General features: G+C 34.3%; 1 protein-coding gene across 47 annotated transcripts in view; it reads left to right on the top strand.

Moving 5' to 3' along the window:
- RIMS2 (regulating synaptic membrane exocytosis 2) overlaps positions 1–25372 on the top strand; it is a 446430-nt gene that overhangs the window by 272496 nt on the left and 148562 nt on the right. For all 47 annotated transcript variants that reach the window (XM_064706380.1, XM_064706347.1, XM_064706344.1 and 44 more), the window contains 3 exons: positions 3337–3405; positions 13797–13953; positions 17068–17184. In XM_064706380.1, the coding sequence (XP_064562450.1) occupies positions 3337–3405; positions 13797–13953; positions 17068–17184 (343 nt within the window). The remainder of the gene's footprint in view (positions 1–3336; positions 3406–13796; positions 13954–17067; positions 17185–25372) is intronic.

Raw genomic sequence — 25372 nt, 5'->3', positions numbered from 1 at the left:
TACTATTATTTAAATTTACATTTGTAAGGAAATGAAAAATATTCCTTAAACGTGATTATTTTTTCAATTGGTTTAATTCTGTTAGTAGTTAGAGCTGGCTTGTAGCAGCTTGAGGATATAGAGTGGGTGATCTGAGCTGAACAAGCTTCATATCTCATCTTACAGATCAAGTTTCATATTTTAAGGATGTCAGGTGTTACAAGAGACTCTCCTCTTTTCAGTGGCAAGGACAGTTTGAGAAATCACTGAAATCTGATTCTTCCTTTACTTTATTCTTTTTCTACTCCTATGCTTCGGGCAGGTCTCAATCCTGGCCCATTCACTTTCTCTTGCACTGGCTCTTTCCTGAGGCTTAGATCTCTAGATCCTGGAAGATGATGTGGAGCTGAAGTATTAGGAGATTCTGGAACAGGTGGATGTGGTTGAGAGGACAGAGAGAGAGAGAGAACCCTGTCTTTTATACCTGTGCTCTGTTGAAGCTTCCTAATCTCTCTTTTGTGCCAGATGTATCCTGTGACTACAACAATATATAATTTTAGCTACACAGCTGGGAAGTGTAGAGCCCACTGTGACAACAGCTGACTATTTTCATCCTCAAAGATGCAAATATCTCCTCCTGAATACAGAATATAATATTCTAAAAATATGTTAAAGCAGATGTACTTAGCTGTAAATATAAACATAAATAAAAAGCAACCTCAGTTGTAATTAATTAGATTCATTCATAAGAATGAATTAGTTGATGAGTAAATGACATCTATTCAAATCATAGTTGATTCAGCCTTTTTACATCTTTCATGATGAAACCTTTCCAAGCAGCCATGTGATGAGCATCAGCAAACTCAATTGCCCTCATCTTCCCATGCCACAATCCCCTCTCGACAGGGCCTGGGTGACTTTATTGGCATTTCTGCACAGCAGCCACAGACCTGCTGCAACACCAGTGTCAGGGCTACCAAAGGACAGAATCCCACTCTTTTGCACTCCTTTTGGGCCTTTTGCCTTCCAGGTCCCAGGCAAAGCCCAGCCAGTTAGTAGGGCTCTCTTGCTTAGTGTTTGGTCACAAATATCGCCCTCTTTTAATGGACCTGGATTTGAATCAGCGGCTGAGAATGGAGACTAATCCTTCTTGCTCACTGGCACATGTATCACTATACCATCAAAAGCTTCTCCTGAAAATGGCAACAGGGACAGCATCACAGGTGGAATGGATCCTTTCTTTGGGGAAAAAGAGAGAGTGGGCCTTTTAATACTGTAATTAAGAAAATAATCAGAGGAGGTTGAAACCTTTTCCTTCATTTCTGCTCTCATCATCTAAGTTTTCCTGAGTGCTAATTGTCATCACTTGCTTGTAATTTATTTGTTTTAGAGAAAGACTTGTTATTTCTTGAATTCAAAAATATTTCTCCCCTACCCATTGTAGTAGGGCTATTTCTAAAATTTTATAATAAATTGAGCTACCATATAAGAATTGCATGATTTTCCCTGAGCTTTAATTTCCTATTTGTGAGGAAAACATCAGCCTTTAGTGCAATTAAATAAAGACAATTAAAATTTCTTTACTGAAATTACATAATGTATTGGCAGGCTAAATTGTTTTCTAATAATTAGCACATATCACACATCTTGTTTTAGTTGAATAAGTTTTAAACTGAGAACTTTTTATCCTCAAAGAATAAAAATCCTCAAAGAAATAGTCTGCAGTCCAGATTACAAATTCATACACCCACATCTCAAATGCTGCAGTGACTTCTGACTTCTCACAAAAGGCAGAGAAGAAATAGAAAATGTACAAACAAATACAGCAGGAACAATCAGAAATTTGGAGAGGTTGGCATGTGTAGAGGAACCAAAGACTGATATTGCAGCTCAAAAAAAGTGCAAACCAAAGAGATAACTACAGCAGAACACAGAATGCTGATTCATGTTTCTCAGAATACAAAAGCTTGGAGGGCATTGTCTGAGATAATGGATATAAAATATAGGGAAGTTGATTTCACACAATGCATACTCCAACTGCAGAATTTACTCATATAGAATATTGCAAAGGCCAAGAGAATTCTGTGACTAAAAATGAAATTACATGAATTTGTAGAGAATAAGATGATTAATTACTGTATAAGGATGGCTTAGGAGAAGTCTCAGATCTTGCAAGCACACTCTTTCTGCTAAAGAAAACCTTCCACTATCCTTTAGTGGGTAGGTAAACAGATGTTCAACAGTCTAAAATGACAGCATTTCTTATAATTAAAATAATTTCTAAAGTTTCTTTAAATTGAAAACTCTTCATTTTTTGTCAAAACCACTCTAAGTACATGTTCTCCCATTTTTTGCTGGGAAAGGAGTGTAGACATCCTTCTGTGCTAGTCACTCAGATAGAGCATTAAGGCTGCTTTGTCCTGGACTTCTTCAGGTTTACTCAATGTTTTTTACTGATATTTTTGTGTCTACATTTTTCAGAAAAATTGTCCTGAGGCAGGAAAAAATTCTTGCATGTGATTGGAGGTGTGGTGACAATTAAAATTTCTGCCTTCCAATTACCCATTTTTAGATGGTCAGAAACTTAAAATAAACACACCATCTTGCTGAAGAGCAGGGATTTTTTCACTTTTAAAAGAAGTGAATGAATAATTATCAGTCACATGCCAGTGTTTAACCCTGGTATCAACAATAAAATACTGTTTAAATATGCCACAGAAGACTGAAGTAAATTTAGGCTGAACAAAACCTGACATATTTACTTTTCCTGTGTGACCTACATTTGGGTTCTAATTGTGGAAGTGGAATCTGCTTTAGCCAACTCAGCTCTAGATATTTTGGCAGGTATACATTTAATAGTTTGATTATGTTCCATGGCACGCTATATGTGTGAACTGCCCTTTCTCCTGATAATCCTTATTAAGAACTTGAAGAAAGTACTACATGCATTTAATATTATTACTATTAATAATCTTTCTGTTATTCAGAGACTTTGGGGAGGAATGGTGCCTTGTATATGAAAACTTGGAAGATGAACAGTGTGATGCTAGTTTCAGTACAGAATGAATACAAATATCGGTGTATATGGAATTAATATAAACTATATAAAATATTTCATAAAAGCTATGTTGTAGAGATGTATTTCAGCATTTCATTTTATATTACTTTTAAGGTTTAGCTGAAATAATTGATGCAGTCATATATGTTCAACAATTATAACATGAATAATTACCTTTGTATGCTGATGGTAATGCTTCATGGTATAGTATGAAATTCATACACTATTTTAGGTATTATTGACAGAGGATAGTTTTAACTTACAGGAAGGAAGATGACACATGTCTTTTCTTTTTCCAGGATCCAAAAGAATCAGTGACAGTGAAGTCTCTGATTATGACTGTGATGATGGAATTGGTGTTGTTTCAGGTACTAATGTTTAAATTTATTTCTCCAAGTTCAGTAGAAATATTTCTTATTTATAATTTGTTATGAATTTTGCAATATTTTTCTGATGAAATATAAGTGGAACTTAAGTATATATTTTTCTAAGAGACACAGAATAAATATTGTGCATAATGCATGTCTAATCTCAAAAATTACTAATGGGGGAAAAAATTCAGTGTGTGAATGTCCTTAGTGCTTTTATATAATGATAAAAATAGCTTAAAGGTAGTTTTTTTTAATAAATGTCCAGAAATGAACATTTCTCTTTTTTCAACAGACATATGTTGATATATCCTGTAAAATTTCATGATGCACTAATAACACTGCCAAAGGTCTGAAACATGAGCATTTTAAGGCAGGACAGGAGATAGCAGATAATCTGTTTCACTAAGTATTGGAATGGAGCCCATTGGAGAAAAAAGTTATCATGTCAAAGAGTATGTCTCCCTTTCTAAGAGAAAAGACAATACCAAATAAAAATAATCATTGCTGAAAACAATAAAATCCTAACCATATACTTTTGATGAATACAACAGATAATATATTTAAGAATTATAATTTAAGACATTTTTAGGTTGGATCAAGTCCAACTGCTAGAACTGCAAAATCCACTACTAAACCTTGCCCATGAGCCCACAGCCACACGTCTTTTAAATACCTGCAGGAGTGGTCACTCCACCCCTTCCCTGGGCAGCCTGTTCCATTACTGGACAACTCTTTCAGGAAGATTTTTCCCAGTATCCAGTCCAAAGGAGGCAGCTGTGCTAACTCTAACCAGTACTGAGTGCTACTGTCAGCACAGAGTGGGATACTCCTCCCAGTGTGTGTTCTGCTGCCCTGCTGCTGTTCTGAGATTTTTAACACACAGCGTTTTCTGTGCTAGACAGCTTCTGGTTCTCTTGGGTGAGGTCCAGCTCCAGTGTGAGACAGTGGGGTTTGGGAAAGGCTGAGCAGTTTAATCTGTCTGCTCCACACAGCAGCTGTGGGAGCGTGATCCGCTCAGCTCAGCCCAAGCACCCATCAGCTCATGGGCTGCAGGGCCTTCTGCTCAGGCTGAGGGAGGGGACACAGGAGAGGGGAGTGAGGGGAGTACAGCTCACCTCAGAACTAAGAGGGAATAAATGAGGTGAGGTAGGCAATCCTGAATATTGTGAGATGGTGTGAAGCCAAGTATTGATCAATCCAGACATTTAGTGAACTATCTAATTATATGAGTTTGCCTGGTCCTGTTTTAAAATCGGTTACCTGTCTGAGCTCAGATGCATTTCTGTTTTGTCTACATAGTCATGCTTTTATTTCCAGCTATTTCGTGGTTAGCTCATAGGCTGTGCTACATTTTTGACCCTGGTATGTTACTATTCCGTGCTATGGGTCTTGCACTTGCTGGGATAAAGAGATAACTTTTTATTTTTTTTATGATAAACAACATGTAAATTTTATTTAAAATTTATTATTTTCAATATTTTCAATAACTGATAAAATTTTACAGACTTTGTGATATAAACAGGGCAAGTCATATTTGTGCTAAGATTCCAGGAGTTTTACCAGATTAAAAAAAGAAAGAACATTAGGCCTGCAAAACCACTAAAGTTTCTATGTTCCTTAAAACATTTATCTTCAAACAGTAACAGGCTATTTTTTTCAGATTATTACTTTAATTAGAAAACTATTAAGGAAAATTTACAGCATTTTTATATTCCCACTCCCCTGTTTGCTTTATTGCAGTCAGAACACAGGAAGGATAGATAGCCAGAGTGGCGTGAAGTACTGGAGCCAAAGAGGCAACCATCCTCAGAAGCCCTTTGTTCCTCTTTACTGTACTTTCAATCTTTGATGAGCTTGCTGTCTGTAATTAGTAGTCACTGAGACATTCAAATTGCCTGTCCTTCCAAAAATAAGAGCTTTCATATTGCTGTGGGTCAGTTAAATTAAAATGTATCAATCTAACTTAGGAGCTTAAAAAATAAGATTGGAAATAACTGGATTTAATGGATATATTTCTAGAGTGCCCAGTATAGCATCATTTTGAAAGTGAAATGTTTTTCCTGTCCTGGAAAAAGGTACCAAGTTTTGCAGATTTTTTTTTACCAGGTGCTTGAACATCAGCAGGATTCTTATGGAGCATCTAGATTTACAACTTTGATTCAATAAACTTATCTTTTGACAACTTGTAAAATTATGATCTTTACAGGTCTATGCATGAGCGTACTTTCCTTACCTGAGTTTCTGACATACCTTTAGTTTTTTTAGGATCTTTAAGCTATTGAATTTTTGCTGAAGAATTCTACAACTTATTTGCATTTTAATTCAGCTGGGCTGTGTGGGTAGGAAATTTGATGGGTTTTAGGTTTTGAAATTTTTAGTGCCTTACTTTTTTGTGCTGCTGCCACTATGTTTGTAAGTCTTCTTGTTTAGTCTTGTCTTGTCTTACCATCCACTCTCCTTATGATTCCCTCAATCGTTTGAAGTTCCTCTCTTCATTTGTAAACTCATCACAATCTTGGTTTGAATATATGCACTGTTATGCACCATTTGTCTCTCTTAGTTTTCTTTCTTTCTTACTTACCCCAGTTCTTTCATTTTGTATTTTCAGGTTTTATTTAACATGACACTTTGCTCTTCTTCTGTCTGCTATATAAATAGTGCATTACATGAAGTAAGCTTGCCAACATCTTTCAAGTACTCTCAGTGATCCTTTCCATAAAATTAATTCCTAGTATCACACCTGTGAACAAAACTCCAGAAGCCTTTAAGAGGAAGAAAAATTAACTCTTTGCTCCTCTTCAATTTACTTTTATTCATAATGGTTGACTAGATGTCCTTTAAAGTTCCCTTCCAATTCAAACTATTCTGTCATTTTATGATCTTTTGGAAAAATTATTTACCGAATCTATCACTTCTTGTGGATTGGATCTTAGCCTTCTTATACAAATGTAATAAACTTCAGTCTGTTGTTTCGGTCAACAGGAAAGGCCTTTAAAAAATAGTGAGAAACAGATTGAAAAACTTCAATGTCTTTTTTTCTGGCTACATGTTTTCTCCAACACCAATTGTCACAAAGAGTTATAGCATATTACTCATTTAAAAAGAAAATTTTTACTAGATTCTAAAATATCTGTCTTCAAATATTATGTACATTCATCTTGGAAAGCACTAGAATAGAATCTCTATTAATATCTCATCTTTGCTAGCATTAATCTTACCATAGGTAAGTGGAATGAGCAGCGTTAGCAGTTCCAGATTATGTCTTTAGATTGGCTATACATAGCTCTCAAACAGTTTGAAGCATCTATTTTGCTGTCCTGAACAATAAACCTGGGCCCTCAAAGTTGTCACCAGCAGTTCTGTGTGAGATTACATCAGCATCTACACCTGCCCTTTGGAATGCTCTTGTGTCCTTTTTGATAAAAGCTATACAGCATTTTTATATTGATTTTTTTTTAATGCCAGAAAGCCTTACAAAACATCATTTATATTACAACAATAAATACAACTCAGTGAAAGGCAGATTGGCTTTTTGGGTGTTTTATTTTTCTTTCTAGTGTCCAAAGTTAAGCATGCATTTCAGTTAACAAATCCAAGGAATATGGACTATAATTTCTAAATAGTTTTCTTCCCAGATATTTTCTAGTGTATGTTGAACCTAGGGAATACAAGCAGCCTACTGAGTCTGACTTTATGAACAGAGACATGTATTGTCAAGACCATTTAATCTTAAAATTCTCACCTATTGCTTTTGTAACACTAAAATATTAAGTAAGATAATAATGTTTAAAATTCAGTTCTACACCCATATCTCATCTGCATTACAACAGATTATGTGTTATGAAACACTTGCAATCTGAAATATGTTTCAACAGAAGCGACAAATGAATTATGGGAGAATGTAAGGCAGTGAATTCTGCACAGACTGCATTACAAGCCTATGTAGAGAAGAACTTTTCTGAGTAAAAGAGTACAGTCTCCGGCTTTGAGAAGAAAAACATTTATAGCGATAAGTTTTTGTCATTTGGCAGAAGATAGCTGTATGTTTCAGGAGGAAATAAGAATGCAAAGAAGATACTTATTCAGATAGTTGGGTCCATGTAAATTATGAAAAAATAGTACAGAATACCATCAGTACAGCAGTTATTACTAAACCTTCAAAAATATTTCTGTGTTTGAAGAAGAATGAAAAGAAATTATCAATTTTTGTTTCACCTCTCAAAACACCTGAGGAATTCTTTGTTTAAAAGAATACTTTCACTGTCATGTTGCAGCCTTTGCTGCAGAGGAAATGTCTTTTTCTCTATTTGTTGATAACGTGGGCTGAATTTTTATGCCTGAATCCTGTGGATGATTGCTTCTCAAAGCAGATGCAGAAAACACACTTTGGTTACAGATTAAAATCGACTAGAATTTACCACTGCTTATAGAAAGATATCTTACAGCATTAGCACACAGAGTGGATTACTTTTATCCCTACTAAAATACAGATTTCATTGTATTACCAGATTACCAGCTAGCCCTAAATGGGAACCTGTTGTGACCCAAAAGCCCAGTAACTTCAGACCTAAACACTGACAAGAGTTTTATTTTATTGTATGTTGATACCAAATGCCTTGCTCTAAAATCTGTTATTTCTAGGCTCTCCCTTGATTTAAAAATGTTAGTCTGCGTGTCACAAAAATCCCCCTTCCAAACTGAAAATCAAGCCATGTTAAATAGTCCTTATGCTGAATGCCTTGATCAATGGATCTTTAACCATTTTCCTTTTTCCAAACAAATAATTTATATATTATTTATAACTTTTTGCCTAAAGTTCTTTACACATTATTATAATTCTTTAAGCTTTTTTCATTTTAGTTTTCTTTCCTAATATATACTTTCCATTTTTCATGTTTATTATCTTATTTAAATTTTGAATGTAGTACTTCTATTATTTACAAAATAAAGAAATTCTTCAGTATAATTTCCTCAGCTGAAAAATCATATTTCTCCTCAAACATCCAAATTCTCTCAATGCTTTTCTTTAAACTAGTAAAAACTAGTCAAAACTATTTTTAAATATAAGCTATATCACTTCAGTTTGTAAGTAAGTACGTAACTTGATTCAAGTTTTGTTTTCAGATAATTACTAATTATCAACTCTCCTCTTTGAAGAAAGTTAAGGAAATATGAACTTGGTGTGTTAGTTTATATTTTGCCATAGTCCTATATCTGTGAAGTAACAAAGGGATTAAAAGGCAATGAAAATTGCAATAATATTGCATTCCTATTAGACATGCTCTTTGTGGATACTTCTCACATAAGGAGATCACTGGTTGGGATGAGTTGCAATTGTGGCAATTTAGAAGAGCACTTCTAAAAAGGAAATATAGCAAGAAAGACTGATAAATTCCAATCAACAGTGTGAAGAGGAGGCTAATTTGAGGGACTTACTGGACAGATGCAAATATACATGGATGAATGCTCAATTAGGAAGAAACATCTTTTTAGTGCCTGTGGTGGTTTAGGTATTTCCCCTCCCACCAAGCTTTTCATGTCATGCTGGGTATAGGAACAGCACTGAAAACTCAGCTAGCTCTAGTGACTGTGTGGGAATGCTTTTCCATAAGAAAAGAATTGTCTTAAGTGTAATGGGCCCATAAATACAATTAGTGCTGGAGAGCTAAATATACCTGTGAGGAACTGAGTTGCTATGCAGCAAGTAACCAGTTATTCCCACTGTAATGTTTACTGATTCCTTTCACTGTACATTCATCCTTCCTATGTTTTCAGAATAATATTTAATACAGAAAAATTTCCCAAAGCAATCCATAATGTATCTTCAACTTATAAAGCATTCAGATATCAATAATTCAATTTATTTGATCAGTGACTGTCAGCAATTTTTTAGAGAACATCTAAAATCTTCATTTAGATGTGCAAATCATCCCAGAAGCCGAGCACATTTGTATGAAAGAACTGAACTCTCTCTAAAGTGCCCATATGTGAAATGTTGGTATGTTAAGCATTTCTGGCAATTTGATTATATAATTGTTTTTAATTAGTGCTTGTTCAAAGCCCAACCACTGTGAGTATTAAAAAGTTAAAAATCTGAAAGCTTGATGCTTCAATCAAATACAGATGTTAAAGTGGAGAAAACACCACTTAATATCAGTGTCAGAAGCAAGTCAATTACATTGCCTATGATGAGCAGCCATTCTAGTACTGCCTTTCTAGAACAATTTTCATGCTAAGAGTTTCTTTCAAGTAAATCAAGCAGCAAGATTTAAATTAAAATCTTATATTAATATACTTCAGTTAATTCTTTTTAGGCCTATTTTAGGGCTGTTGATATGAACCTAATATTTGGAAGTTTGTGATTTTCTGCAATTTTGGACCTGAAAGATTCATAATTTAATAACAATTCAATTGTCAGTATTTACTGAATATGTAACCTGCATAGCATAATATTAGCACAGTACATACTGTGTAGATTAATATTTTAAGTCAAATATATTAATAGTCTCTCTTAAATCAGATAAAACTAAAACTTCAGGTCTGAAGAAGCTGTATTTAATGTACTTTGTAAAATCCCTCTTTTCACATGTATCAGTTTTTAAAGAGACCTTCCCCTGACAGAAGAAGGTGGTGGCATTGCAGTTATCCTTGTCATGTGTCTGTCTTTTAGGTGTCTGCAGCTCACAGTTGTTTACCACTGATTATGTCTACACTGATTATCAGGTTCTGTGTACTCTCTATGTTGATTTAAGAGGCTTGCCATAGTTACAGAGCCTTTGATTCTATGGTAATGACTCAATATTTATAGCTGCAAGCAGGATAATGTTTATCCTATTTTTACTACTGCTATAAATATCTGCTTTGCTCAATAGCAACTCATTGGTCAAGCTGCCCTTATGACCTGTCTTTTCTGTCTATAATTTCTTTTCACAAGAAAATGTTTTTTACTTAACTTCTCTAACCTTATTTTCAGGATGTGCAATAGTTTTTGAAATTGGAAGGTAAATTACCTACAGTACAGGCAGTTAAATCAGAGCTACATTAACTCTACAAAACTGAAGGATAACTTTGAAATTACCTCATTAACCCATGTTGGTGGGTTGTCTTACTTAAACAGTTGCTTTTCAATGTGTGGCCTGTTGGAAAAAGAGGAGTTTGTAAATATAATTATTTTTGTTTTAGGTAAATGGATTATAAATGTCAATTTTTTTGTAACAATATTATTAGACAACATTAATCTATTTTTTTGATCACAGCTAAACACCTCTAGTTTTCTTCAAAAAACGTAGCAAAAGTTTATCAAGATTTAGCAAAATTGCTAGGAATGCTGGTTGTTTCTGCCTTTGTTATTGTTATAAGGAAGCAGTACCAGTGTTAGTTACCAGAAAGCACTGCATGACTACCTCAAAATTAATGTAAAGCACATATTTGATCAGGATTAGACTTGACAATTAATTACAAAGTTATATATTTTGATTTATTGCAACAATACTGCTCATTTGGTCAACTGCAATAACAAATTAGAGCTGGAAGAGGCTTTTTGTTCCAAAGTAATTAATTTGTTTCTGTGTGCATATGTAATAAATTCAATAATTTTGATTTACTTGTTCTCACTTCTAGGAATTTTTTAGACTTTTTAAGCATTTTTTTAGAATTTTAAAGGCAGTTTTTGTTTGTGTTTTGTTAATGGATTACCTTACCCTTCATTATGTTTATTCACCTAGAAAATCTTACAGTATTGCTCATTCCCCTCATACTTTGATGTCTGTACATACCAAATATTATATAAACTACTGATTTTTTCAAAGGATTTACCTATTTCTTCATGTTACTACTCTACATTGCATTTCATCTCCAAATTCAACAAATTCTACTTGTGTATGCAAGGAGATCTATTGACAGAAAAGATAGAGATAGTCTATCTAGAACACTATGTCTATCTTTTCTGTCAATAGATATGCATTATTAGGATAATAAGACAATATTTCTTTCAGTTCTTGTACTGTAAATGTTTTTTTATTTCAATATCTAGAAGTTTATAATAACTTGCTGCTCATTTATGTGTGGTGGATTGACTCTGGCTAGGTTCCAAGTGGCTGCCAAAACTGCTCCATCACTGCCCTCACAAGCTGGAAACGGGAGAGGAAATACAGCAGAAGACTTGTGGGTGGAGATAGGGCCAGGAAGAGATGACTCCTTGTTCTGGTTGTGGGCAAAACAGACAACTCAGAGATATTATTTTGTGGCAAATAAAATCAGAGTAGCATAATGAGAAAATAAGCCCCTGAAACTTCAAAGCTTTGCCGCTATCCTTTCCTTCTCTCTGGTCTCAGCTTCACCCCTGGTTCCCGACCTCCTCCCTCTCAGCTCACAGGGAGATGGGAATGGGGGTTGCAGTTCCTTCATTACACGTTGTCTCTGCTGCTCCTTGCTCCCTTCACTCTATCCCTCTGCTCCAGAGGGAGGTTCCTCTCATGGGAGACAGTCCCCCACAAACCCCCCCAGTGTCAGTTCATCCCATGGGCTGCAGTTCTTCACAAACTGCTCCAGCATGATCCCTCCATCGGGCGCAGCCCCTCACACTGCTCCAGGCTGGGTCACAAGTCCTGCCAGCAAACCTGCTCCAGGGGGGGCTTCTCTCTCCACAGGTCCTGCCAGGAGTCTGCTGCAGGGTGGGCTCTTCACTACTGTTACTTTAGCTCTTTTACTTAAAGAATTGCAGAATTGCAGACTGTATTAATTTCCAAATTGCAAAAAATTAAATTATCTCCTACATTTTACTAGTGAGTGAATAACAGCGTTTCAAACACACATAAAATTTCCCATCTTGCCTTTGATGATCTCAGAATTATGTTCCACTGGCCCCTATATATTTTTTCAGTGCTTATAATAATAAATTTACTTTGCATATAAGATAAAAGTTGGTATTGCAGTACTGACTCTTAGCTGAAGGTACACATAACATGATTTGACTGTGATGTAGTGAGGAGAGACTATGTCATCCTCAGCATCATTATATTAGTGGAATGTAAGGGTGATGTGCTTTTTTTTCCCCTTTAGTACATATGGCAGATACACACAAAGCCATTTATACTAAACATAGAAGGAAGAAGTTGTTTACGAATTAGAATTGTTTATATATATCCTTGGTTGTAAGGCCATATAGTAAATATGAGTACTCAGGTGAAAGTATTGAACATACTTGGAACCATAAAGCGGAATGAATTAATAAGGTTTTGTTTAGGTTCTAGTGAACATTTTCCAGGAAGAAAAATAAGAAAATCATGAGCAGAAGATTATTCTACTCTTGGAAGATTCTCATGGGAAAAGTTTAACAGTTGCATGAGCCAGAATTTTTCCAGTGCCGGGTGGATCTCTCTAAGTATTCTTTTTTTGGTTACTGTCTTTGGAACAAAGAAATCAGTTCTATCAGTTGTCATAGCCACCAGGAACTCTCTGAAGACCTATTCTTGTTAAATGTTATAATCAGGTTAACAATTGCAAATCTTCAATTTCTTATCATTATGTTTTAATTTCATCATCACAAAATTTGGGAAACTTACTTGAAATTGCTGTATATGTAGTATTTTTTTTTCCACAGAGAGTATTGCACCATGGGACAGTGAATTCAACTTTTTCAATTACATGAAGACCATAATTTTTAACACATACAGCTTTTAAAAAGATTTTTATTAAAAGCTTGTGTTAACTGTCCATGTGGTAGCCTTTTAGGCCAGTGTAACTTGGAGGCTTTTGCTTAGACCATTTATGCCTTCTCTTAGGCTTATTCAAGATTAGTCCAGGGTGCTAGCTATTTGTGAAGAAACAGTGTTTTTTAATTCAGAGTTGTGAGTGAAATCTGATATCATTGAGTCATTGTTACCTTAAATATTTCTGAAATACAAATCTTTCTTGAACTCAGTCTCACTATTTAACTCCATAGTGGCTTCCTATCCCAAATTTTTAAACTAAATTTTGGATTAATTTTTAATTATGGACATTTCTATTTGAAAAACATTTTACACAACATTTGAAATATAATTTTAATTAAAAATGCAACAATTAGGTTTTTTATTCTGAGGAAAAATCAGTTTAATTTGTTTTATTATTAATACATTGTATTAACCATAAATGGTAAGTCCCCAGTTTGGTGCATGGTATTAATTCCTATACTTTTGAAGTATAACTATAGGAACTGTAATTGTACTTAAAAAAAGCATAACAGCAGGAGTCAACTTACATATGTATATTTTATTATAAAACCCAAGAACACACTATAACATTCTTGATCAAATCCTATCTTTTACTGAGAAACTCATTACTACAGATACGGCAGGAAGTGGGAAAGTGCAACTTCAGATTCACTGAATATTTACATTTCTTTTTAGATTACCGACATAACGGGAGAGATCTTCAAAGTTCAACACTGTCAGTGCCTGAGCAAGTAATGTCATCTAATCATTGTTCTCGATCAGGGTCCCCTCACCGTGGAGATAGTATAGGACGGACTAGATCGTGGTCTCCCAGTGTCCCTCCCCCACAAAGGTAAACTCTTGTTCAACTATGCAGCTAAATAAATTAAACTGGTATTCATCTTGTACCAATACTGGAGATAATCTCCAGACTTTTGAAAATGAATTGGTTAGATCTTACAAAATTATATAAAGCCAATAATGTTTTTTTTTACGTTATAGTCATGTGCCTAATTTATATTTAATTCTATGTTACTTATGGTTTATTTTTACTACATTATTTAATATTCTTATATGATTTCACAATTGTATCTTACTTCTGCCTATTTATATCTCGTTTTTCATAAAAATTCAGTACAGTCCAATCTAAGAAAATAAAAATATCTCTCCACATTTTCATTTCCTAGAGCTATTTACAGGTGCCATGTTTTATAGTATGTGATAGTTTGACATTACCTTAACATTCATATGACAGTGAATATTTTCAACCCTTTTGTTTCTGTAGAATTAGGATTCTGGGGAGCCTCCCTTGCTGCCCAGAGTAGCTTCCTTTCTACTATTTCTTTCATACTTCTAAATCACCAAGAATAAACTGACAGACATACAATTTTATAGTGAAAGGTATGAACTCCTGGTCTTGGGAGATCTCTGATAAGTATTTATCTTGAGAAAATTAGACCAGGAAATTTCTTCCAACAATCTGGTACTTTTGGATAACATGTAATAATTCATTTAGTACTCTGCAGGATAAGCTTTCTTAAGAGAAAGGAAGCAGAGAGATAGATGTAAATGGGAATGAAACCTGTTTTCCAGCCCTTTTGTTGCTGTGTATGGGTAGGTTTCCAGATGATGTAATTCAGTTGAAATGAAAGTGGAAGTTTTCTGTTTTGCCCATAATGTTCACAATTCCCCTTTGATACTGAAGATCTGTTATGAAATACTTTCTGGCAGATCCATGTTCATCTCCCTTTCTTTCAGAAATCCTAATTCTCTTTTGTTCTGCTTTCCCTTCTGTTATCTTTGCTTTTTTTTTTAAGTTAAAATTCTCTTGGCTTCATAATAATTATGTTTTTACTTACCATTTCCTCTAATGGATGTAGCCTCTATGATAGCCTTTTGCATTAGTGAGATACTAGACTTTCAAATTATCCCCCATCATCTCATACAGCTAAGAGGCAGAAACTGTGTGTTTCTACTTGTAGTCTAAACCCATCTAAAACCAAGTCAGCCTGACTTGAAATGAGACATAAGTGGTAGACACAAAGGGGCCTATTCTGATTTTTAATCTACTGATTTCAGCTTAAGTAATTGCCTACACTATTTGTCTTGGATATAGACATAAATATGAGCAAAATCTCTTTGTGTGTGTGTTTGTGTTTTTATGTTTTTCTGCCTGCATGCATGCTGTCTGCATTTTTGGCAGAATTTTTACCCAAGCTGGTGATTAACACTTGTTTAACACCATTGAAAAATCCACTTTTCATTTTCTTGTAGTCTTGGATTTCTTTACATGTTGAAAATCTCTTGCTTTTTAACTTTCCTAAAGCTAAATTTTTAAATATGGTTTTGAAATTATTGCAGCTGTTTCCTACAATGTCAGAATCAAAGGCATTATTTGAGTAATATTTCCCTGCCCACATACCAAACAAATTCTTTGAGGACTTGTTGAGCTCAGAAAATTGCGTTATGAGAGTTTGAGCATTTGCAGAAGAGAAGTATAAGCTATGGGTTACAGAAATATCTTATTTAGCTCTACTGAAAATGCAGCTCTACTCAGGAAATCTATAAGAATTTTCACATTTTGCACCCTGATCAGGTGAATTTGTTATACATGTGCTACTCTATAGAGGTCCAAACTGCAGTGAGCATTTTGTATGCCCAGAAATTTCCCACTGCTGACATCTCTGTAGGTAGGAGGTTTTGGGCCACAGAAGTTGCTGTTATTTCTTAGAAACCATTTTGCAGTCCTCAATTCTATTTAGTTTTTTAATAAACTCCTCCAAAGGTCCACTTCATTGCAGCTGACAAGATCTTGTTGCTGCTCTTGTTACTCTTTACTAGCCAGAGTAAACCCAGTATTTGGATTCATGAATGCCAGAGCGGAAAATGCTTTATGACAAATGAGGTAGAGCTGAAGGCAAAAATTTATGTGTAATGCAACATCTGTATAGCACTTATATGCAGAAATAAATAATGTCATGGCAGCAGCAGTGAAGGATACATGTACAAGTTAACATTAGTCAGAAAGTGGTAAATGACAAAGGGTAAATATGACAGGTACCAAAAGGGCAGACAAAGTGGCAAGAAAGGAAAAGGGAACTGAGCCACACAAAACCAAAACAATAAAGGAAATTGAGACTCACACTAGAGCAGATTGTAATAAAGGGCAGGAGACAGAAGAATTTATTGGTCTTGAACTTGTGTGGAGGGAAGCATCCAATTCGTTATTTTGAATTCGATACAAAACAATTATGTTTTTATTATCCAATAATTATTACAGTTAACCATTGTCTCCTATTTTCCTATTCTTGTGGATTTGTTTTACAGAGCACAAAAAGTAAAGTGTGTGAGTAGGTATTGATGGATAAACTGAGCAAAACAATCGATTGGCAAAGCTTTGGTCTCAATTAGTACGGGTGATTTTTACCCAGGCCTGCACTAAGCCTCTACATGGGTACCACATACAGTCCTATTTTTAAATTCAGATGACCATGTTTTCATCAGGCTGCACTCTACTGTAACAGCCACAAGTCCCCATTGTGTCCTACTACAGTTTACATCTTTATAGTAAAGCCAAAATCAAGAACTCATGAAAAATGATTTACAGTGTATGTTTCCATCAGAAATGAATTTTTGCTTGAAGTCTGGAAAGACTAATGAAATGTTGTGCGAGATTAACATTTTTAATGAAGGAAATGAAAAAGCTTTCCTTATATTTCCAGAAGAAACACATTGGAACAAAACCCAGAACTCTATCCCTATCATGGACTTGGTGCCATTTTCTAAACGAGACTTTTTTTTTTTTACTTTAAGATTTAAAATTATTTTCCTTTAGATGTATAGAAAAGTCTGTTCAGCTAACAGATCTTGTTACCAGCATGATTGCTGATAATTGTTTGTACAAAGCAGTGAGAGGATCTCATGCAGGCACACTAAAAACTCAGGATCTGATGTGTTTTATCCTCAGTCGGAATGTGGATCAGGGACTGCGAGGGACTCGATCCACCCCTGCGCACTACAACACCCTGAACCGCATGGACAGACACCGAGCCGTGGACGACCACTACTCCCCAGACAGAGAGAGGTAAGTACCTGGCTGCAATTAGGAACAGCTGCAGCCTACAGGCATCAGTGTGAGTAACTTCACTATGGTAGCTTGCTAAAATAAATTACACACCTAATCCCAGAGATTAGCATTTCTCCTTTATCCACTGGTCGCATGACATACATTACAAAATATCAGTGCACATAAGGCTGACAAAACTGTCCAGTGAGTGTATGTTTGCCAGGAGGGAATTAAAAAAATCTATGAGAAAATGTGTAATATAAAATTTGAATAGTGTAGTTGTCCTTTTTCATATAAAATATTTTTGTTTTGTGTGTTATATAGTGAATTCTTTAAGTACCAAATATTTTTTAAAAAAATTTGGTAGACTTGATTGTTTTTGCTGCTGCATAAAGAGGCATAAAAGTAGATAATTTCAGCTCAGTAGAAATGTAATGCTCCCTTTGGATACAGTGCAGTTCACATATGTAACAAAAGTGTAGTCTAGTACTGTGTTCTGTTTTTGTCTTTGCTCAACCTTCTGAAACACTTGGTGAAAAAGAAAAGGAAAAAATTATTAGGACAGCATGTATGAAATCAGAGTCTTTGTGTTTAGAAGCACATCTGACTATGAATAATGTTTTGCCTAATGGAACTTCCCAAACAGTAAACAGGGATTCAGCAACCTCTATGAATTTTAATGATCTAAAAAAGAATTGCAGCAATAATTGAACAATATAGTTAATTTAGCTGAATTAATTGTGGCAATGACTTTGTTACGTTAAAAAAAATATTGGTCTTTTCTGCTTCATTGTCTTCAGGTAGAAAATCAAAACAGGAAGCATTTATTATCTTCAATTTTAAAAATATTTCAGCTGTTTTGCACCAAGTTGAAATTCCTGCCCTTTATAATGAGAGGCATAATGCTAGCTTTTGTCTTATTTCATAATTGCATATACCAAGGAGTAATACAGATATGTTTTGTAATCTTGAGGAATATAGGAATTGCATTTGAAGTTAATGCTTTTACAGATAGCTATCACAGGTTATTCTTCAAGTGACATCAAAACACATCTTTGGGGTTTCTTACAGTAATACAAAGAATTTGAGAAATCAGTGGCTTTTTGTTAGCAATATTGAACAGAAAAGATAAATACTTCTTAAGAGACTGTATTTCCTAAGTAATGTGATCTTCAATGATAGTATGGGATGCAAGACAATACTTTTCAAAATATTATAATATCTTAATTTCATAAGATTAAAAAATCAATTGATTTTTCCCAAAGACATGTTACAAAAAAGTATCAAATGGAATTAAAACCCAAATCTATTAAAAGTGATTTGTAATTTATTTTGGTGAATAAAAAAGTTAAATGGGCAAAAATAGAGCTAATGAAAAAACAGTGAAATGTTTACCATCTAGAACAGGAAGTGTATTCACCACAAGTAGGGTAGATCATAAGTCAACTTCTTTTTTGCATTAAAATAATTAATATTTCTGTTTAAATTATGGAAAAAAATCTATTCACTTGATTCATTAGAATATGATTTTCATACAGAAGGCAATAACTTGAAGATTCTGTGCTGTTTCTTTAAAAGATGGTTACAGAATCCTTTTGGGATGCAATGTTATGTTGATTTTTAGACCAGTCATCCTTGAAACAGAATCTAAACTCATCCCTGCAGCCTGTGTATGCCTTATGGAATGCTCTGCCTTTGCTCACTGTGCAAGTTCATTTTCTGCCTCCCAGATAAATACGTAGCTGTGAAAGGCTGCTTGAATTTCAGTACCACAATGTTTTTCCATCCCTTCAGTCAAATAATCCCTCCTGGACTGACTTGATTTAGAGAAAAATAACTGGGTTTTTTAGAACACATCAGAAAAACAATGTCAGAAGGTTGTTGGGGATGAGATTATTGAGTTTTCATGACCGTTCTAGATTAATAGGTATTTGCTTGAGAGGGGTGCTCTGAGTCTCTGAACACAGTTTTATACATTGTCTGTGTACTGCATATATTGTCTGTAACATCCCCTCTTCTCACATGGTGAGTGGTCGCCTGTGCAAGCAAATTATTGACTAGCTATGCCTCTATTGCAACATGCAATCTCTGAACAGGAAAAGACTATTTCCAAATATTATATTTTTTATATTCATTTTTAATTTGACAGTGATTTTTTGCATGGAAAAATTATTATATTTCAATTTTTTAAACGAGTATTTATGATACTGTCTCTGCTATATAATAAAAACCCAATGGTATCCCTAAAGTAGCTTTTAATGGCATTGCTCTTGAAAACTTCTAGAATGGCAGGCAGTTGGGGGAAGTTGAAAAACTGCATTTTTGCCCAGGTTTGTAATCTGTCTACATGTTATCCGCACTTGGCTCTGAGAACAAATCACATATTTCCTTCCCACAGCTCTGATGGCTTCTTGTTTCCATGAAACAGCTTTTGAAGCTGCTTGCAAAAAGAGGATTTTGAAATAGTCTTGTAGACATGCTCAGTGCTGAGTTAAAGTGTGACTGAGAATATGAGTAAGAAAATTCTTTCCTTCCTTTTCTAGATAATTCAGCATTATGTTCTCTAAAGTATATTGCACTGAGGAGTTAGTTGAAACTACACAAAAAGGTCTATTGACCTTAAGTCGAATGGCAATGAAACATTCTTTCAAAACTGAATGCATAGCTAGAATAGAAAAAAAAAAAAAAATTTAAAAACTCTGAAAGACACATTTGGAGATAATTTTAATTTCAGACACCCTTAATTATGTAAAATATGGCCATATAATATAATTATTTTTGTAAACTGTAACGGTAAATTAACAGTTTAGATTTGTATCTGTTGCTATATTAACAAAAGTGTGAAATTGCACTGTGTATACTGCTAACTCAAATTGAGAAACCATGTCAAATTTTTACCTGTATATTTAATATAGATCTACTAGTTAATTGTTATCAAAATGTGAAGATTTTTGTGGGTACTCACACTCTTATAAAATAGCCAAGGTTTGCAATGTAAAGAAATATGAATGCTTATGGCCTAATATGGACCCAATTTCCATAAGAATATTTTCTGTAATGGAATAACCTTGTAAATGTCAGTTTGACATGTTTTGATAAATTTTCTAAAACTGATTTTACCTCCCTTGAGAAACTGAAACTATAGAAACTATTGAGAAAATTTTGGAAACAGCTGGATTTGACCTCAGAGTTTTATATTTAAACAATCAATATAATTAGGTGAATTAGAGGAAAAATGTGATAATATTAGCATAGTTACAGAAAGAAAAAAACAACCAACAACAAAAACACCTAACTATATCTATGTGTTCTTTTCTGCAAGATATATCAACAGTTAACAACTGTTAATAGCAATTAACAGCTGTTAACCAAGACAGTGTGGGAAAATTGTACTCAGGCCCACAACTTCAACAAACTTAGATATTATTTAACAAGTATGGATTTAACTGTATTTGATGTTCAAGATGGCTTCTCCCTGAGGAATAATGTTTCTATGGGGAATTTAGCATAAGTAGAGCATTCTGAGAATGCCTAACTCAAGTAGTCCTGCAGGAGAAATGTATGAGAAAGCTTATGGAGTAAGTTTTTTTTCTGAGAAGCACTTCCAAGAAAACAAGAGAAAAGGGAAATTATCCAACTACTATTTGTTCATCAAAGCTATTGCACACTTACCATTTGAAAGAAGAAAAGTTGCTACCTGTTTTGTTAAACTAATTGGCTAGTCATAAGCATGGTTATTTAGAGAAATATTGTCCATTATTTTAAAATCACTTTAAAGATGTTATCTGGATGTGCTGGGACTAGCAGGACTATCACACCCTGTGACTGAGAGGAGATTTCATTCACATATTTGAATACACACTTGTTTTGTTTTTTTATTCTGTTGAAGCCATGTGACTTGGATTTTTTTAACATAAAGTGAATGTTGAAATACATGCCAAACAATTCCATTTACTATAATCAAACCAGTGAGGATCAAAATAATTCACTACAATGAGCTGTTAAATATTAGCTAAAACACAGTGTAAAGATCTTCTTCTATTATTTGACACAAAGTTAAAGGTGTGCAAGAGCAACAGAAATTTTACATCTCTAAATGTCATCTTAAACTGTGCAGTTGCTTCATCTATGGGTAGCAGACTCCTAATCTAATACTGTTATTAAATAGATGCCAGATTAGGTCAAAGTAGGTAAAGTGTATTTGATACATTTTTCCATATTAAAACACTGAAAAGAACTCTTTTTTTGCCCCCAGTCTTTATTAAATACAGATCTGAATTATAGGTAACTAGGTAGCCATTTATTTATTATTTAGTTAAATTTTACTGCAAAATCATTCAAATGCAAATTGAAATACAAAGATATTATAAAGAGTTCCTGATGTTTTGTTTGGAAATTTTGGGACAATTTTTTCAGGCTTCAGTTGTGTGTACTGTGTGGGTAACATGCTCAGATGGGGATATGTAATGTCACTGCTTTGCTTCTTCAAATACCCAGTAAAGTAAAAGAAATGCATTACTGAAAATTTGCTTATAGCTATGGTATAAAATGTTTGCACCAGTTTGAATCTCAATAATTGCAGTGTGTCTTTAAGTTATTTTTCTCCTTTCAAATCACTGTTTAATTGCACAATTATCTGCACCACCCACCTGGTACCTCCATGAGTATGCTGAAGGATGATTATCTCCAACAGGGATGGCAGAGTAGGAAGGTGGTAAAGAAGCAGCTTTGAGTCAGATTTTTTTAAAAAAACCCCACCACCAAGTGTCATAGATATATTCCTCAGAATAAAATGCACAAAATGCACACATACACACAAAACCCCAAAAAACAAAACAAAAAGAAAAAACCAAAAAAAAAAAACCCAAAAACCAAACCCAAGCCTGTGTTAAAAACAATGCAGTTCTGATAAAAGAATTCAGTGTTGCACCTTTGGAGCAATGATTTGAAATGCAGTATGGGGAGCACTGTGATAATGTGATACTGATTTTCTTATTTAAAGTCATCTTGATTGAATGTGTGTCAGCTGATAATTTCCTGCTGATAATTGCTATTGTTTCACAACTAAGGTCTTCAAATTTTCAGTTACATTCAGATGGAACATTTCTAGGATTTCATCTACTCCAGGAGATTAGCAGAAATTTCTATAGAATCAGTGTAGCAAAAAGCGTCCATACCATTATTGGTGGAAAAATTATTGATGTTTATAAGTAAAGAAAATCTGTTGTTTTCTTTTAAAAAACCAATTATTAAATAAAACTATTCTATTAATGTATTCAATGAAATGTAGCAGGGGAAATTACATAACCAGTGCTTTCTTCTTGAATGGCATTTGACATTTTCTAAGAGTTAACAGCTTGACTTCACATTTTGTTCACATAGTTTGTTGATGTGATTTGCCAGGTGTTTGGGAAGCAGCATGGAAAACGTTCTACCACAGAGAATATTAAGTGTTGCTTTATTCAGATGAGAATATAATTTTTAGAATGGTATAAGTGGACCCTGGAAAAAGTAACTAGTTTTAGTAGTTGCTTTCCATTGTTGAAATGAGTAAGCTCCTCATAGAGCTGTGCCATTTCTCTGAATCCACATCACTTTATTATTCCTGGCTCCTTTTCCCTTGAAAAATTTTGTGCTCAACCTCACAGTCAATGTGACCCCAAGCACAAATTTGCACTTCCTTCCTTACCATAGTACTTTCCCTAAGTTTCATACGGCAGTTTTCTCTTTTCTACCACTTTCAGTGGCTCTTTTTCCCCTAAATTTCCAACTGGTTGACCCCAAGAGCCACCTGTTTCTTGCTCTGCAGTCTGATTAAGTTAATTTCTATTTTATCATATTGCTACTTTTTCAGAAAATTGTAACTTGAGAAATTGGGGAGTATTTGGTTAAAGACAAGTTCATACCAGTAAAAAATAGTATTTATTTTTTAACAAATTAAAGAATTTTATAATTTCCCTACATTTAATTTGTTATTTCAATTGAAAAAATGTAAAGAAGTGTTACTGAAAATAGGGGATAATACTATTGCAAATGATACAATATATTGCTTTAATTGCAACTAGATAATACATTGGAAAGAGTTGAATATGAGAATAGGTAAACAGTGATAGGATGAGAGAAATTTCATGTATCAACTGAGTTTCATTCATGCAGGCTTTAACAGAAAGGAACACAAAGGCTTGTTTTGCATTCAGAATTATTTAAGGATATTCCAATAAGCACAAGGGTGTAATAATGCACAGCACTTTAGCCTTTCCACAAAAACATTTGGGCCTCTACTGCCCACTGTACTGGTGAAGGTGGAATGTCAGTCAAATTTTAGGACCTGGTCACAGAGTGTGAAAATTGAATGGAATAAATTATCTCCTAAATGCCTCTTTTCCATGATTAAATACAATATCCCAAGCAATAGAGAGCAGGTTAAACTCCCCTTGCTGCATAGGAAGAACAAAAAGGTATTCCATGAGGCTCAAGTGAGGTACTCTGTGTGTGAGTGTTTTCAAGCATGCTTCTGAGACTCTTCTGGTTTTCTAAGCCTGATCCTGGATACTAAGTACTTCCAATTTGGCAATCTAATCAGTTGCTGAATCACTGATTTCTTACCCTAATGGTTCACTGAATTTTGTAAGAAAATGGACAAATAGGTGAGAAAAACCAGAAAATTTTTAAGTAATTTTCTGTTCAGCTTTAAAAAAAGGAAAGCTACCTTGTTTACCTATGTACCTGGAATTTTCTTGTCAGAACAGTGGAAATCACTTTTCATCTGATATGGTGTCGAAGGGGAGATGGTTGTGTGGGTGTTATAATAATAATCATATTGCAAAACCTATAATGCTGCCTTATTAGAATAACTTCATTATTTTAAGTAAAATTAATTGTTGCTTCAAATTTTCTCTCTATTCTATCTGTGACAAAATAGGTAATGTTTCATAAGTCTGTTAGGATGTGGGTTAGGCTCATTTGGCCATGCCATCATTTTACATACTAGTGCCATGAACTAATATAATGTAGGAAGTAAAGAATGTGTAATAAGAGGCTAGAAATCTAAATCAATGTTGCAAAAAAAAAAAAAAAAGAATAAAAGGTATCCTGGAGTTCTTTTGTCATAGTCTCCGTTGCCTTCTGAGCATTCCCATGTATATGTGCATATAAGGTAATGATTTTTATTAACAGCTCAAATGATATATTTAGTTGAGATGGAGATCTGGAACATTACTGGAGCTCTTTTGCACTTAGGCAATGCAAAGCTTAATGTTTTTACTACATTATAATACATTTACTTCATAATGTTAAGCAGTTTGTACTGGGGATTAGCCAAATAAATATGGTGTATGTTTCAGTTTTTGACATTGAGAATAAGTCAAGGGCATTTTTGGTGTTGCTAACATATTTATAAAAGCAAAAGGAATTTATTTGAACCTAAATATATAAAATGATAAAAATGTATGATACTATGTTTAATGGTAAAAATCAACTAGTATGGTATTGACTGGATGCTCAGAAGAAAAATGGCATTGAAGCATTTTGCTCTGCATGTTGAATCAGGTTGGATATTAAGAAATATTTTTTCACTGAAAGAGAGGACAGTCTATGCATTAGAACACACTCTCCAGGGAAATGGGTGAGTCACCATTTCTGAAAGTGTCCAAAAAATGAGTAGAAGTCACACTTTACAATATAGTTTAGTGGGCTTATTGTATTTGTTCAAGGGTTTTGTTTAATGATCTTTTGTAGTGATGCTATGATTCTGTCAAGTTACATAGCATGGTTAACATGGGCTCTGAGAAAAAAGGGAAAGTATGAATAGACAGTAATTCCAGAGGGTCAGGTCAAGTATAAGCTCAGCTAACCCCACTCCTATATATAGATAGACAAAGTTCTGGGTGATGAAGAAGCTTATTTTAAACTTGTTGCAAGTTATTGCATATCAAATTGCATAAGTGGTTGTATCTAAATGCCATCTAAATGCTATCATACTGATTCTGAAATCCTGAACAGAATGAAAAATAAAAAAAAAGGGAAAAGGTTGAACTTCCTACCAGAAATTCCCAAGAAAAATTCCCAGAACATGGTAAGGATGCTGGAGTTCTGAGTTTCTAGAAGTATTACAACAAAACTCAATACCAGAAATTGGACAATCAACATAGTTTGGTGGAGATATGAAAAGTTGTTAGGACTGAAATCCTAAGCAGAACATCAACTG

Source organism: Zonotrichia leucophrys, chromosome 2 (genome assembly GCF_028769735.1).
Source record: "Zonotrichia leucophrys gambelii isolate GWCS_2022_RI chromosome 2, RI_Zleu_2.0, whole genome shotgun sequence".
NCBI classification, from domain to species: domain Eukaryota; kingdom Metazoa; phylum Chordata; class Aves; order Passeriformes; family Passerellidae; genus Zonotrichia; species Zonotrichia leucophrys.
Note: the sequence above shows the minus strand (reverse complement) of the source record. Positions and strands in the feature narration are given on the sequence as shown.